Source organism: Thamnophis sirtalis, unplaced genomic scaffold (assembly GCF_051295495.1).
Source record: "Thamnophis sirtalis isolate CommonGarterSnake01/CBP01778 unplaced genomic scaffold, rThaSir2_p1.2 scaffold_5, whole genome shotgun sequence".
NCBI lineage: Eukaryota > Metazoa > Chordata > Lepidosauria > Squamata > Natricidae > Thamnophis > Thamnophis sirtalis.
Genome location: NW_028261385.1, coordinates 109410109 through 109422488, shown reverse-complemented (window position 1 = coordinate 109422488; position 12380 = coordinate 109410109). Strand labels below are relative to the sequence as shown.

Sequence of the window (12380 nt, the reverse complement as noted above, 5' to 3'; positions counted from 1 at the left end):
CAAAAGTAGGTGAGCTATCAGTCAACATGATAAATAGTGGTGAACTATAACAGACTATGCTTTGCTGTATTGCCTGAAGTGTTATTTATCTGGAAGTAGCTTAACAGTAGTTGCTATTGTCCAACTTGGTTTAATGTAGCATGCATACGTATCAGTAATACTGGAATTTATACTAGATTTATCAGGAATTTAGTGTAAAATATGGAGGAGGTGGGGGGTTCTGCAAAAATATACTGCATATATCTCTCCATCTATTCCATGCCAATGTGAGAAGTATGTCTCTGTGATATGAACAGCTATTGCATGTTCTTTTTATATGAAGTTTCTTGAATTTCTTAGAAAACTGAATAGAAAAGTGTTTCCTTTGAAATGTGCCTAAAATCAGATGAGCGTTCATTTTGCTGGGTTTTAGGAAAGCAATTGCACTTTTTAAAAACGGGGCTGGAACTTCTAGTAGCCAGCCGCCAACCTGAGTTCTTCTTTGCTGCTTGCTTGCTCTTCAAATGCAGATGTTTTTGTAATTGAAGATGTAGCTATAAATTGTTTTGTACTTTCTAAATGTAAGCAACCCAGAGTCCTTTGGGATTGGAGAAGGAGATAAACCTAAATCAGTAATCAGTCATGTGTTTTGTTTTAATATACTTGCAGGGACAGTCATTGAAAAATAAATTATTTGGTGTAGCACGACACCTTTAAGAAAAATGTATCAAAGGAAATGCAGTAATGAAATGCTAAGTTGCCAGTTACATTCCTACCATGACAATGCCAAGCTTTTCCAGGGTCCAGTACATGATTTCTATTCTATCTAGATTTAAAAATAAATGTCATTGGGTAGGGAAATATGGAACATTGGCAGGAAAAATGTTCTTTAAACTTGTTTTTATGTTAGAAATTTATAGGAAAGTATAAAATTGTATTTTAAATGTATGTAACATAATTGCCTACTCTAGTACATAAAATAATATATCCATTGCATATGCATTTATAATGTTTCTCCTATTCCTTATAGCTATGATATTTGTTTACATTTCTGGTGACATAATAGTGATCCATATTGGAACCTTTGTTCAAAGCTTGAATTTCTACAAGAGAACCCATTTAAAGCCTCATTTTGTGCCTGTTTTATGTATGCAATTTTGTGTATGTATGTTTTAGGGAATATAAATTTTCTTGTGTTAAAAAATAAACAGGCTAATTAGTTATATGCTATAATATTCATTGTATATGGGAAGGATGTCAGAACAGAACATTATTTTAGAAATGTTTATGGATTTAATAAAATACTTCAAAAAGCAATAAATAGTTTGTGGTTTTTTAAACAGGAAGAAAAACCGAGAGACTCATAATGCAGGTAAGAATTTAATATTTTTCATTTTTAGTAATAATTTTTTACTGAAGTTTAAAAATACAAAGACAAATTAATACAAACGAAGAAAAATGCAAAAAGACCAAAATATGTGTTGGTATCTGAGATTTTCTCTTCACTCTTCTGAGTTAAAATCCATACATATGCATCATTTTTCTGAATTATTATTTGTGTATCCCTTTTAGCTATTGAAACATTGATGAGTTCATTGTGAATTTTGTGTAACATCATATCATTAATAAATCCTAGCAATTTTAAATCTGTGTTCAAAACAGCCTCATTCTCAGTTCTACCCTTTTCTATCTCTTCTTTTGAACTTGTTTATATTGTATATTCACAAGCAATTTTAAAAGAAAATTCTGAGTACACTATTGCCAATTATCCTTGAGTTCTTCCAGAGTTAAAATACTTTCTGCCATTGTATATTAGTTTGTCTGCACCTTAGTTATAAATTTTTAGTTCTTTCTTATGTTCTTATCTTAGTCCAAGGGAAAGGGTTCTTACACTAAAAATCAAAATCTTCATATATATTTCATAGGATTTTAAACAAACCACAAGAAATATTCTTGTAATTATTTCTTAATTTTTTATGGTCTGGCCTCTTAGCTCATTTAAAAACTCTGAAATCAAATTTCTAATCACCCCTTTGCTGCTTATTTCTGATTTTATTCTTTAAGCTCTTAGACTTACATGAAACTTTTTTTTACTGAGGAAAATCACCCAGCGTAATAAAACTTGTCCTCCTGAAAATTCTTAATATTCAAAAAGCAACTTACAAGTCACTTCCAGGAAAAATGATTAAATACAGAAGTAGGCAAACCTAGTGTCTCTTTGAAGGCTCTGAACCGTAGCTTGGACAAAATGATTCTTCCAGCATCCAGAGCTCTAAAACCCACCAGAGACACCTGATTTACAGCCTCATTGCAGGGAGCATATGTATGAAGTGCTATGATAGATCGCAGGGCCTCTCCTTATTCTGAAGAGGAATTCAGGGAATTGATTCATTCACCAGTTCCTTTTTCCACTGGATCAGCTCCACACTCATAGACCCATCTTCAGTTGTCCAGGCTTCCCAGTTGAGAGGAACTTTAATATTGGTGGAATCCAGGTGATTCTTTTAAGTATGCAAAACCAAAGACTATCAAAACATAAAAGTGTTATTATTTCTAAGCAACCTGTAATTGTAAGTGTACATACAGTGGATTCTCTTTTTTATAGTGGAGAGGCATCGAAAGAAGAAAATCAATGCTGGTATAAACAGAATTGGTGAGCTAATTCCATGTTCCCCTGCACTGAAACAGGCAAGTAGGAATGTATGTTAATACCAGCTGTATATAGATCTTAAGAGTTGATTCCCCTATTCAAACAAAATGCCCCTATTCAAACAATCAAGTCTTGGGATTAATAAATTGGAATATACTCAAGTTTTAATTGTGAAATGCAATTAAATATCTTATTACAGATAGCTTGTATAGTGACTACCATTGTGACTGGCAGTTCTGTCATTAAGTAAAGTGGTTATCAATCTTTTTAAAATATATATTAACAAAAAGATTCTGTGGCAGTTGGATGATTATTGTTTTGAAATTGTCTAAATCAGTTGCAATAGCCTGTTTCCCTGAAAATAAGATCTCCCTGGATAATAAACCCAATTGGGTTTTTGAGTGCATGCACTAAAATAAGACCTCCCTCGAAAATAAGCCCTCCCCCAAATATTGCAACACAGCAGCAGCCATGAGGTGACCATGTTTGCTGCCTCCTGCACCTCAAAAATAATAAGACCTCCTTGAAAATAAGGCCAAGCGCTTATTTTGGGGTTCAAAACAAAATAAGACCCTGTCTTATTTTCGGGGAAACACGATAGGAGATTTTTAAAAAAACTAAGCAAAAGAGCTATCGAAAATTTTCTGAAAATGTTTTGGTTTTGTGAAAGTTTTCAATATTTAGTTACATTATATTAGCATGGGTTGATGGTAATGTTAACTTTATTAGCCTTAATGTTTTGTTACTTTTTCCTCGGGAGATTATAAATCAATTCAAAATTTGTATCCTTTACAGAGTAAGAATATGATTCTGGATCAAGCATACAAATATATAACAGAAATGAAAAAGCAAAATGATCAACTTCTGTTAAATGGAGGAAACAACGAACAAGGTGAATAAATTATTCTATGAATGTAACAATTTATAGTCTTCCCTTATTTATCTGGGGATGCTGCAGAAGGCTTTATGAAGCATCACCAAACTAAATGAAGTTCTGCACTGTCTTTCTGTGACTGAATTATTTCAAACAATTTCCACTTCAGGAAAGAGGCTCTGTTGCTACAAGGTGGTAAGCGTTCAGTTTATAGCACTGATAAATATTCTAGAATATTCTACTGTTACTGCATATTTATGTTTATATTTAATAAAAGTAGCTAGCAAATGTAGTTTTTACTATTCTCAACATTATATAAAATTGGCACATTTGTTTTTATTGCATGCAGGTTTTAAAATAAAGGTTCATTTCTTGCTCCTCCTCGTTTGGTTTGTAACTATTATTAAAACTTTCCAGCAAGTTCAGCACTGATTTTCCAAATCTTTATGGTTCAAGTTATTATTTTGTTTGATCTAATCATCTGCTACTAATAAAGTTACTACTAATATTTTAATTAAAATATTTGCTCATTTTACTTCTTAATACATCTGCCTTGTATGAGCTAGGATTGTTGCTTTCTTGAAAAAAGATTTTATATGAAAAAAAATACAGGTAGTCCTTCACTTACAACAATAGTGACCTTTCACAGTTACAATAGTATTGAAAAAAGTGAATTATGACCATTTGCACACTCATGACCATTGCAGCATCTTCCTGGTCATGTGATTTACATTTGGATGCTTGACAACTGACTCACATTTATGACGGTTGCAGTTTCCTGGAGTGTTTTTATCCCTTTTGCGACATTCTGAAAAGCAAAGTCAATGGGGAAACAAGATTCATTTAACAACTGTGTTCCTAATTTAAGAAAGGCAATGATTCACTTAACAAATGTGGCAAGGCAAGTCGTAAAATGAGGCACAGGTCCCTTAACAAATTTCTCACTTAGCAACAGAAATTTTGGTCTCAGTTGTGGTTGTAACTTGAGGAATAACCTGTAGTTAAAAATAGGAAAGCAAGTCTAAGTCTAATGTGTAATTAATAACTGAATTTAACAGCAATTTAATTATTTTTAAATTTTATCCCAGGTAATTAGTTCTATATTTTCACCTAAATGCCAAGAATAGGATCAGTAATTTCTTTTATTAGAATCTTCTGATCCTATTCTTTAGAATTTATTAGATTTTACGGCATATTGCCATTGATTATCTTCTAGCATTTACATAACCATTTTTTTCAGTATGAATTTGAATAGTAATAATAAAAGCATAGTTCCTTTTTAAGAGGGCCTCTACACCTGCACTTTTTCAAAAAATCAGGAATGAGGCATTGGATTAGACAAGAGAATGAATACAACCCCAACTTCACATAGCAGTTTGGATAATAGCAAGGACAGGCTCATCCAAGTGACATCAATCACTTAATCAACTAATTTTTTTCTCGGCTTTTTTCTAATTAGCTCTTAACTTCTTACAATTTTTTCTGCAGCTGAAGAAATAAAAAAACTCCGGAAGCAATTGGATGAACTCCAGAAAGAAAATGGGCGCTACATAGCATTGTTGAAGGCTAATGACATTTGCCTTTATGATGATCCTACCATCCATTGGAAAGGAAATCTTAAAAATTCAAACGTTTCTATTGTAATTCCAAATGATCAGATACAAAAAAAGAAAGAAAACCTGAAAAATACAAATATTTCTGTTGTTATCCCCAATGATCAACTGCAAAAGAATATTGTTGTATATTCCAATGGCAGCCAGTTTGGTGGAAGTAACCAGGGGCCATCTGTCCAGGGAATAACTTTTAATATAGGACATAATTTACAGAAACAAACAGCTAATGTTGTTCCTGTCCAGAGGACTTGCAATACTCCTGCAACCATTTCTAGTATTTATTCAACAGCAATCAAATCAGGTATTCAAACTTCAGTTTCATCATTAGTATCAGGCCTACAAAATACAGATAAAAAAACTCTTGAGCAATCTACCTCTGAGAACAAGCAAGGCACATCTACCTGTACTAGTGCTGTTGATTCTGTGAATACCTCGCAGCTAGTAAGATTGCAGAGTGGAAAACAGATTTCATCACAAGATGAGAATGACATCTCCAAATCTAAAAATAAACAAGGGAGTTTGAAGCCGATTGAGAAAACAAGTGTACTAAGCCCCAGCCTTTCTTCCAGTGTTAGTATAGATGTACTTCATTGTCAACAAGCAAATATACCAACAGAAGTGGGTTCAAGAAGTGGGTCTCTAGGAAGCTGTGTAACTTCTGCAGCTGACTCAACCTGTGCTGCATCTATTGGTGGAAAGACATCTGCAGAAAAGGTCTTCAAAAGCCTAGATAGTAGAACTCAAGAACGAGAAGCCCCAAAGGCTGTAACAGAATTGAATATAGTGCCTGCTACTACTGCAGAGAAATGGCCTTTTCCCAGTTCTTCAGGTGTTGGCATTCCAGAGTCAAAAAGCATTGGTAATCTTATGAGAATCGCATCAGCTGGAAATACCCAAACCACTTGGACTACCTTGCAGCTAGCTGGAAGCACTGTTCAGCCTCTAAATCATACTCCATCCAACATAATGACAACTCTTTTAAATGAGCCAATTAATGGTGCTAATATTATAGCTTCCACTCCAAACAAGATTCTGGCCAATGCTGCTGGTTTAAGTAACCCTCTAATTCCAGATGATCACCCAGTTGACCAATTGGTTGTTACCTTGCCATCTCATCCATCTTTACCTATTCAGCCACTAATTAGTAAGACGCAAACTAGAGCGCAGATGGCAAGCAGTCTCCTTCCCGTGAATCCAGCCATGCAAGTGATTCAAGTATCTCAGCCAATCACCACTCCTATCAATACATCACCTATTAATCAGAACATTGTAATTCTCCAGCCTCCTAATGCTAATTCCTGTCCTCCAGTGCTGAGAGCTGAACTCCCAAATCAGACCGTTAGCCAGCAGATTGTAATAATACAAACTGCTAATCCAAATCCCCTCTCTTTTTTCTCAACACCATCAGTTGTTAAAATGCCTGTGAATGGAACAAATGCTGGCAATCTTATACAAAGTGCCTCTGGCCCTCATATGTTTGGTGGGAAACATCTTGTTCATATTTTACCAAGGCCCTCCTCTTCAACATCATCTTGCCTGTCACAAACATTTTCTGTTTCAATGTCTAACCAAAAGCTTCCACAGACCATTTCTTTAAATGGACAGTTGTTTGCATTAAAACCTATGAAATCCTGTTCTGGAGATTCAGATCAAACCCCTATGCAAATTATTCAGCCTACCACCAGTGAAGATCCAAATACCAATATTGCCCTCAATGCATTTGGTGCTTTAGCTAACCTCAATCAAAGCATATCACAGATGGCTGGCCAAAGCTGTCAACAAGTGTCTGGCAATCCGTCTACCAACCCCAAAATTGTTAGTAGCCAAAGCGCACCAATATCTCCTGGTTTGCTAACAGTGACAATACCTTCCTCTTCAGCTGCTGAGAGTTCTAGATTAACCTGTACTTCATCTTCACTAGACATTTCTCCTCCTAAAGCTGCTGGTTTGGGTTCAAAATGGTCTAATAAAAATTCAGGAACTAAGAAAACTTCAATCGCCAACAACAACCTTGCATGTCAAGTAGATCTTGAAAAAGAATGCAAAAAAACTGATAGGAATGTGGCAAGTGCATCTGAACATTCAGGAAGTGACATATTGCTTGAAAATATGCCCGTTGTTTTGCAGTGCTTAGCTGTACCACAGGCAAACTGTAGAATATCATCAAATGATATGCATGCTTCTGATCCTCATCCCAAAGATAGACTGAGAACTGAACAGAACATGGAATCTACTCTGGCACCTGATCTGAATGCAGCTGGAGTGCCTAGGCCATTGTCCCTGGAATCATCCTTATTGGGACAATATGAGGTAGTTCCTGCAATTTCCACAGACGGTGGTTCTCCACCTCTTCAAATATGTAAATCTCAAACCAACTCAACAGCAAATTCTAAGTTATCAGAAATATCCAAATGTATATCCACCAGTCCTTTACTACCATCTTCTTCAGATTCTCCAGTGACAATTTCTCAAGTTTCTGAGACGTCAGTGTCAAACAGAGAAATGAATACAGAGAATGTTCCCAGAACAGAGGTCTCAGAGATCTGCAGGATGGAACAAAATTGTTCCATTGTAATGCAGGCCTCAGATTTATTGGAAGAACAGGGCCTAACCAAAATGTTCTCAGAGTTTAATAAAGTAGGTGATGTACAAAAATCCTTTTCAGAGCACCCCAGTTTTTGTACCCAAAGCACAAAATCAAATATCAGCTCAAATGATAATTTGGGAAGGAAACAAGAAGAACTCTTGCTGATAAATGCTGAAGAAGAAAACCTCACACGGTCTAATTCTTGCACCTCCGATCAGGAAGCTATCACTGCTAATAGGCAAGTAGACTCCCCCATGTCAACTAGTTCAGGTAGCAGTTGTGGCTTTTCTGTTGCATCCATGTTGCCAGATACATGTAGGGAAAACGTTTCCAACAGCACTTTGGTGAACACACATAGCACCTGCACATTTTCAGAGCAAACAGATATTGTAGCACTAGCTGCAAGAGCAATTTTTGACCAGGAGACTCTTGCAAAAAATACAGGAACAATGTCAGGAACCTCTATTTCCAAGGGTAGTAAAGTAGCATCTCTAGGAAAAGACCAACTATTCAAAGCCCATCCAGTTAAAAACACTAATCAAATGGAAACGGGGCCAAACAATTTCAGTACCCAGAATTCAATGCAAATAAACATTGAGTTATCTGCAGAGAAAAGTTGTTCTGTTAGACTGGAAATGGCGGATACAGCTTTGCAGATTCCAACAGCACAACCGTCAAGTACCTCCAGCTTGAGTGTGAATAATCTCATACATCCAACATGTATCATACATCCTCCAGTAAGCTGCTCAGGTGTACCATCATCTTCAGATCAAACAACTGTTTCTGTATCTGGGACTCCATCTGTCCCTGCTAATTCATATATGGCTCAGTCTCCAGGACATTCTCCAAGGTTGATGGCAGAGTATCCTTCAGAACAGTTATCTGCTCTTCAGACTAACACGATGCAAGGTCCACAGATATGTGAACCACATTTAAAGCAGCAAAGACAAAGCCGCAAAGAATCAGCAAAGCGTTCTATTCAAGATGATCACATGCTTTCTACATCAAAGAGGCAGAAACATTGCCAGACAGCACCTCTACAGCTTGAAGACATGGCTCTGTTGAATCAAACAGCTGATGATATTGAGGGTCAAAATCAGATCCGTGTGAGTCAGATCCCCCCCAACTCATCTAATCTTGCAGTATCAGTGAGTAGTCAAGGACATACCAATGGCCATAGCAGGTTATTTCAAGCCAGCAATTTTGTGTCGCCTACTTCGAGGCAAGTTGAAGTTCAATGTAATTCTCATCCACCTATCCTTGATCAAGCAGGACAGCATCTGCAGCCAATCCAACATGCTCTCTCTCAGGGTATGGCTCATCTTCAGGTTAATCACCCATATATAAAACCACAGCAACAGCAGCCTGGACAGCTAAGAGAACGGCATCAATTGTATCAACTTCAGCATTATATTTCTCCTGCAGAAAGTTCTATACACACTCAAACCCATATTGCTCATCAGCAAAGAATATTGCATCAAGAGGCACAGCTGCAGAAAAAGAGAGGTCTCATTCAAGCCACTCAGCCCACCACACTTACTTTACAGCAAAAGCATCATGGAAATGACCAATCACGGTCAAAGAGTAGCCAGCCACACCCCCATCACTCCCAGATTCAACAATTGCAGCAGCATTACCCTTCTTCCCAGCCTGACAAGAATTGTGAGAATACTGCTTTGAGTAGAACTCATAGCCACCCACGGAGCCACCCAAGTCAGGACATTCTGCATCAGCAGTCATCAGATGTGGGCAGCAGACAACCAAGTTCTGGAGTTCCTCCTGAACATGTCTCGGGACATAGTCAGATGCATAGAATGTTGACCTCTAGAGCTTTGGAGCAGCAGATAGTGTCTCAACCTAGTATTGTGTCTAGACCAGATGTTTCCTGTCTCCCTCATAGACAAGAAAGAAATAGAGTTAGTAGCTACTCTGCAGAGGCACTTATTGGGAAGTCTTCATCTAATTCAGAACACAGGCTCGGAGTGTCCATGCAGAGCTTCAAAGTTTCAGATCATCTTGAAATGAGAAACTATGCCGATGTATCTAGGAATAAAGAACTAGTAATTCATAATACACAAAATCGTGTATCTGTAGATCATTCACTTGGATCAGACATTCAGAGACTCTCTGAGTGTCAAACATTCAAGGTGAATGCCATTAACCAACAGCCTACAGGTAATTTTGATGTGCAATCTTCAAGAAGTAATGAAATAAGTAACTCTCTCAGGGGTATGCAGACACAGAGTTTTCGACTTGCCCAAAATGCTGGACCACCAATAGACAGACAAAAGAGATTGTCTTATCAACCAGTTCAAAGCATTTCAACAGGAAATCCTCTCCCTCCCCGAAGAGACAATGAGAATACATGCCACCAAGGATTCATGCAAAGTTTACTTATTCCTCATCTTGGAGATCAAGCTAATGGAAACCAAAGACCAATTTCAGAACATCAGAGAAATCCACAGTGTTCCAGTTCCTCAAATATTGATTATAATTGTGCCCCAGCAAGAGAAAGTATTCATATTCGGAGGGAAGGTGATGATCAGAACAGAGAAAGTTGTGATATGTCTCTTGGTACTATTAATGGTAGGAACAATGCTTTAACTATTCCCTTCTCAAGTTCTTCTGGAGATATTCAGGGCCGCAACTCAAGTCCCAATATTTCTATCCAGAAATCTAATTCCATGAGAATAACAGAGAGCCATGGAACAAAAGGTCACCTAAATGCCTCAGCTTCTAGCAATGTACATGGAGCTACACGTCCTCTTCACTATGCACCAGTCTCTCGTGGGAATGCTGACCAGGTTCCTCCATCTGTTCGTCAAACCAATTCTTCAGCCACTGACCGATCAAGACATCCTTTACAGGATAACGGTGGCTCTAAAATTCGCCAGTCTGAAAGAAATCGTTCTGCAAATCAGAGGCATGGGAATGTGTTTGAACCTTCTCTTTCCCAACTCCCTTTATCCACTGGTGGAGGAATGATCCTTGGGCGACAGCAGCCTACCCTTGAAAAAAGGAGCAGCATTGTACGATTCATGCCTGAAGGGCCACATGTCTCTCATGATAGTACAGCTGCTGAACAGCACACACTGTCTCAAAATTTTGGATTCCCTTTTATTCCAGAAAGTGGAATGAATCCCCCAGTAAATGCTAACACTTCATTTATTCCACCAGTAACTCAACCCAATGCTACCCGCACAGCAGCCCTGATTCCAGTTGATCCTCAGAATACATTGCCGTCTTTCTATCCACCATATTCTCCTGCACATCCCTCCCTGTCTAATGACATTTCAATTCCTTATTTTTCTAACCAAATGTTTTCTAATCCAAGTACAGAGAAGCCAAATGGTGGAGGTTTAAATAATCGATTTGGTTCTATTTTGTCACCTCCCAGACCAGTTGGTTTTGCTCAGCCAAGCTTTCCCCTTTTGACAGATATGCCTCCAATGCATGTGGCCAATTCATCACACTTGTCCAATTTTAATTTGACTTCTTTATTCCCGGAAATAGCTACAGCTCTTCCTTCAGATGGATCAGCAATCTCACCACTGCTCTCAATAGCAAATACATCTGGTTCTGACTCTTTGAAACAATCATCAAATCGGCCTGCCCATAATATAAGCCATATTCTAGGTCATGACTGCAGTTCAGCTGTGTGAAAAGAATGGGAAGGGGTGAATTTTTTTTTGAATACCCATTTTTATATGTGTAATGCATATATACTTGTATAAACTTGGATTTATCATTTGTAAAGATTTATAACAATCATTCTGGAATGGTTTCATTTGCAGGTCCTTGGAAAGTAACATTTTGCACAAGATGTATGGAGAAAATTTAGGTTGCTTTTTAAAATTGATATAAACATCTCTGTGCTATAAATTCTTCAATTTCAATGTAATGCCATGCTTAGTTTCTGATGACCTCTCTGAAACTGTATGGAAATCATTGCTTCATTTTCAAGATTTCTAGTTAACAGGAATAGAAATAGTAATGTAGCAATTTCCTCCCACTTAATATAGAATTTTTATTTTTTTTGCCACTGATTACCATGTGCTTTCTCAGGTATTGGGTTGATTTTTGTTGTTGTTGTTAGATTTCCTCACTGCCTTTTTTTTACATTTTTTAAAAAATTTAATAATAAGAAACTAGTAATGTTGATATATAAAATGAACCAGAGTTATAGAAGTCTGTAGGCAAACTGATTACATACATAACACAATTTTGTCAAGTTAGAGGGGGGGAAAATCAGATGGTATTTAGTGGAATTGTGGTCTTGATAGCATAAGATGAGAATTTAAAAAGTCTGTCTGTCTGTCTCACACACATACACACACATACACACACATACACACTCACAGACACATACTTGATTTAGCATTCCAAAACACTGGGTAAAGCAACAAGGGAATATTTTTGTCAGGCTCAAAACAATCCTAGTGCACCCCTTTGATTTTTAAAAAAAACCACTATTATTGTTTCTATTTGTCTCTCCACACAGCTGATGGGAAAAAATACTGTGACATCAGTACATTGTCTAAGATATTATTCTGATAAATTGCTAAATCTTTGTTTCTGTTTCTATAAGGTCCTGTAAAGCAGCCCAATTTGAGGCACAGCCTTTGTTTTTGATAGCAGGAAGAAAGAAAGTCTTCCTACAATGAGAGTGGCCAGAGA

The 12380-nt window shown here is 37.1% G+C and overlaps 1 protein-coding gene across 2 annotated transcripts in view; it reads left to right on the top strand.

The window, feature by feature from the left end:
* USF3 (upstream transcription factor family member 3) overlaps nucleotides 1-11794 on the top strand; it is a 28075-nt gene extending 16281 nt beyond the window's left edge. For both annotated transcript variants that reach the window (XM_014062045.2, XM_014062047.2), the window contains exons 3-6: nucleotides 1323-1351; nucleotides 2585-2667; nucleotides 3425-3521; nucleotides 4992-11794. In XM_014062045.2, the coding sequence (XP_013917520.2) occupies nucleotides 1323-1351; nucleotides 2585-2667; nucleotides 3425-3521; nucleotides 4992-11365 (6583 nt within the window). In that variant the 3' untranslated portion in view covers nucleotides 11366-11794. The remainder of the gene's footprint in view (nucleotides 1-1322; nucleotides 1352-2584; nucleotides 2668-3424; nucleotides 3522-4991) is intronic.
* Nucleotides 11795-12380: the final 586 nt, after the last annotated feature.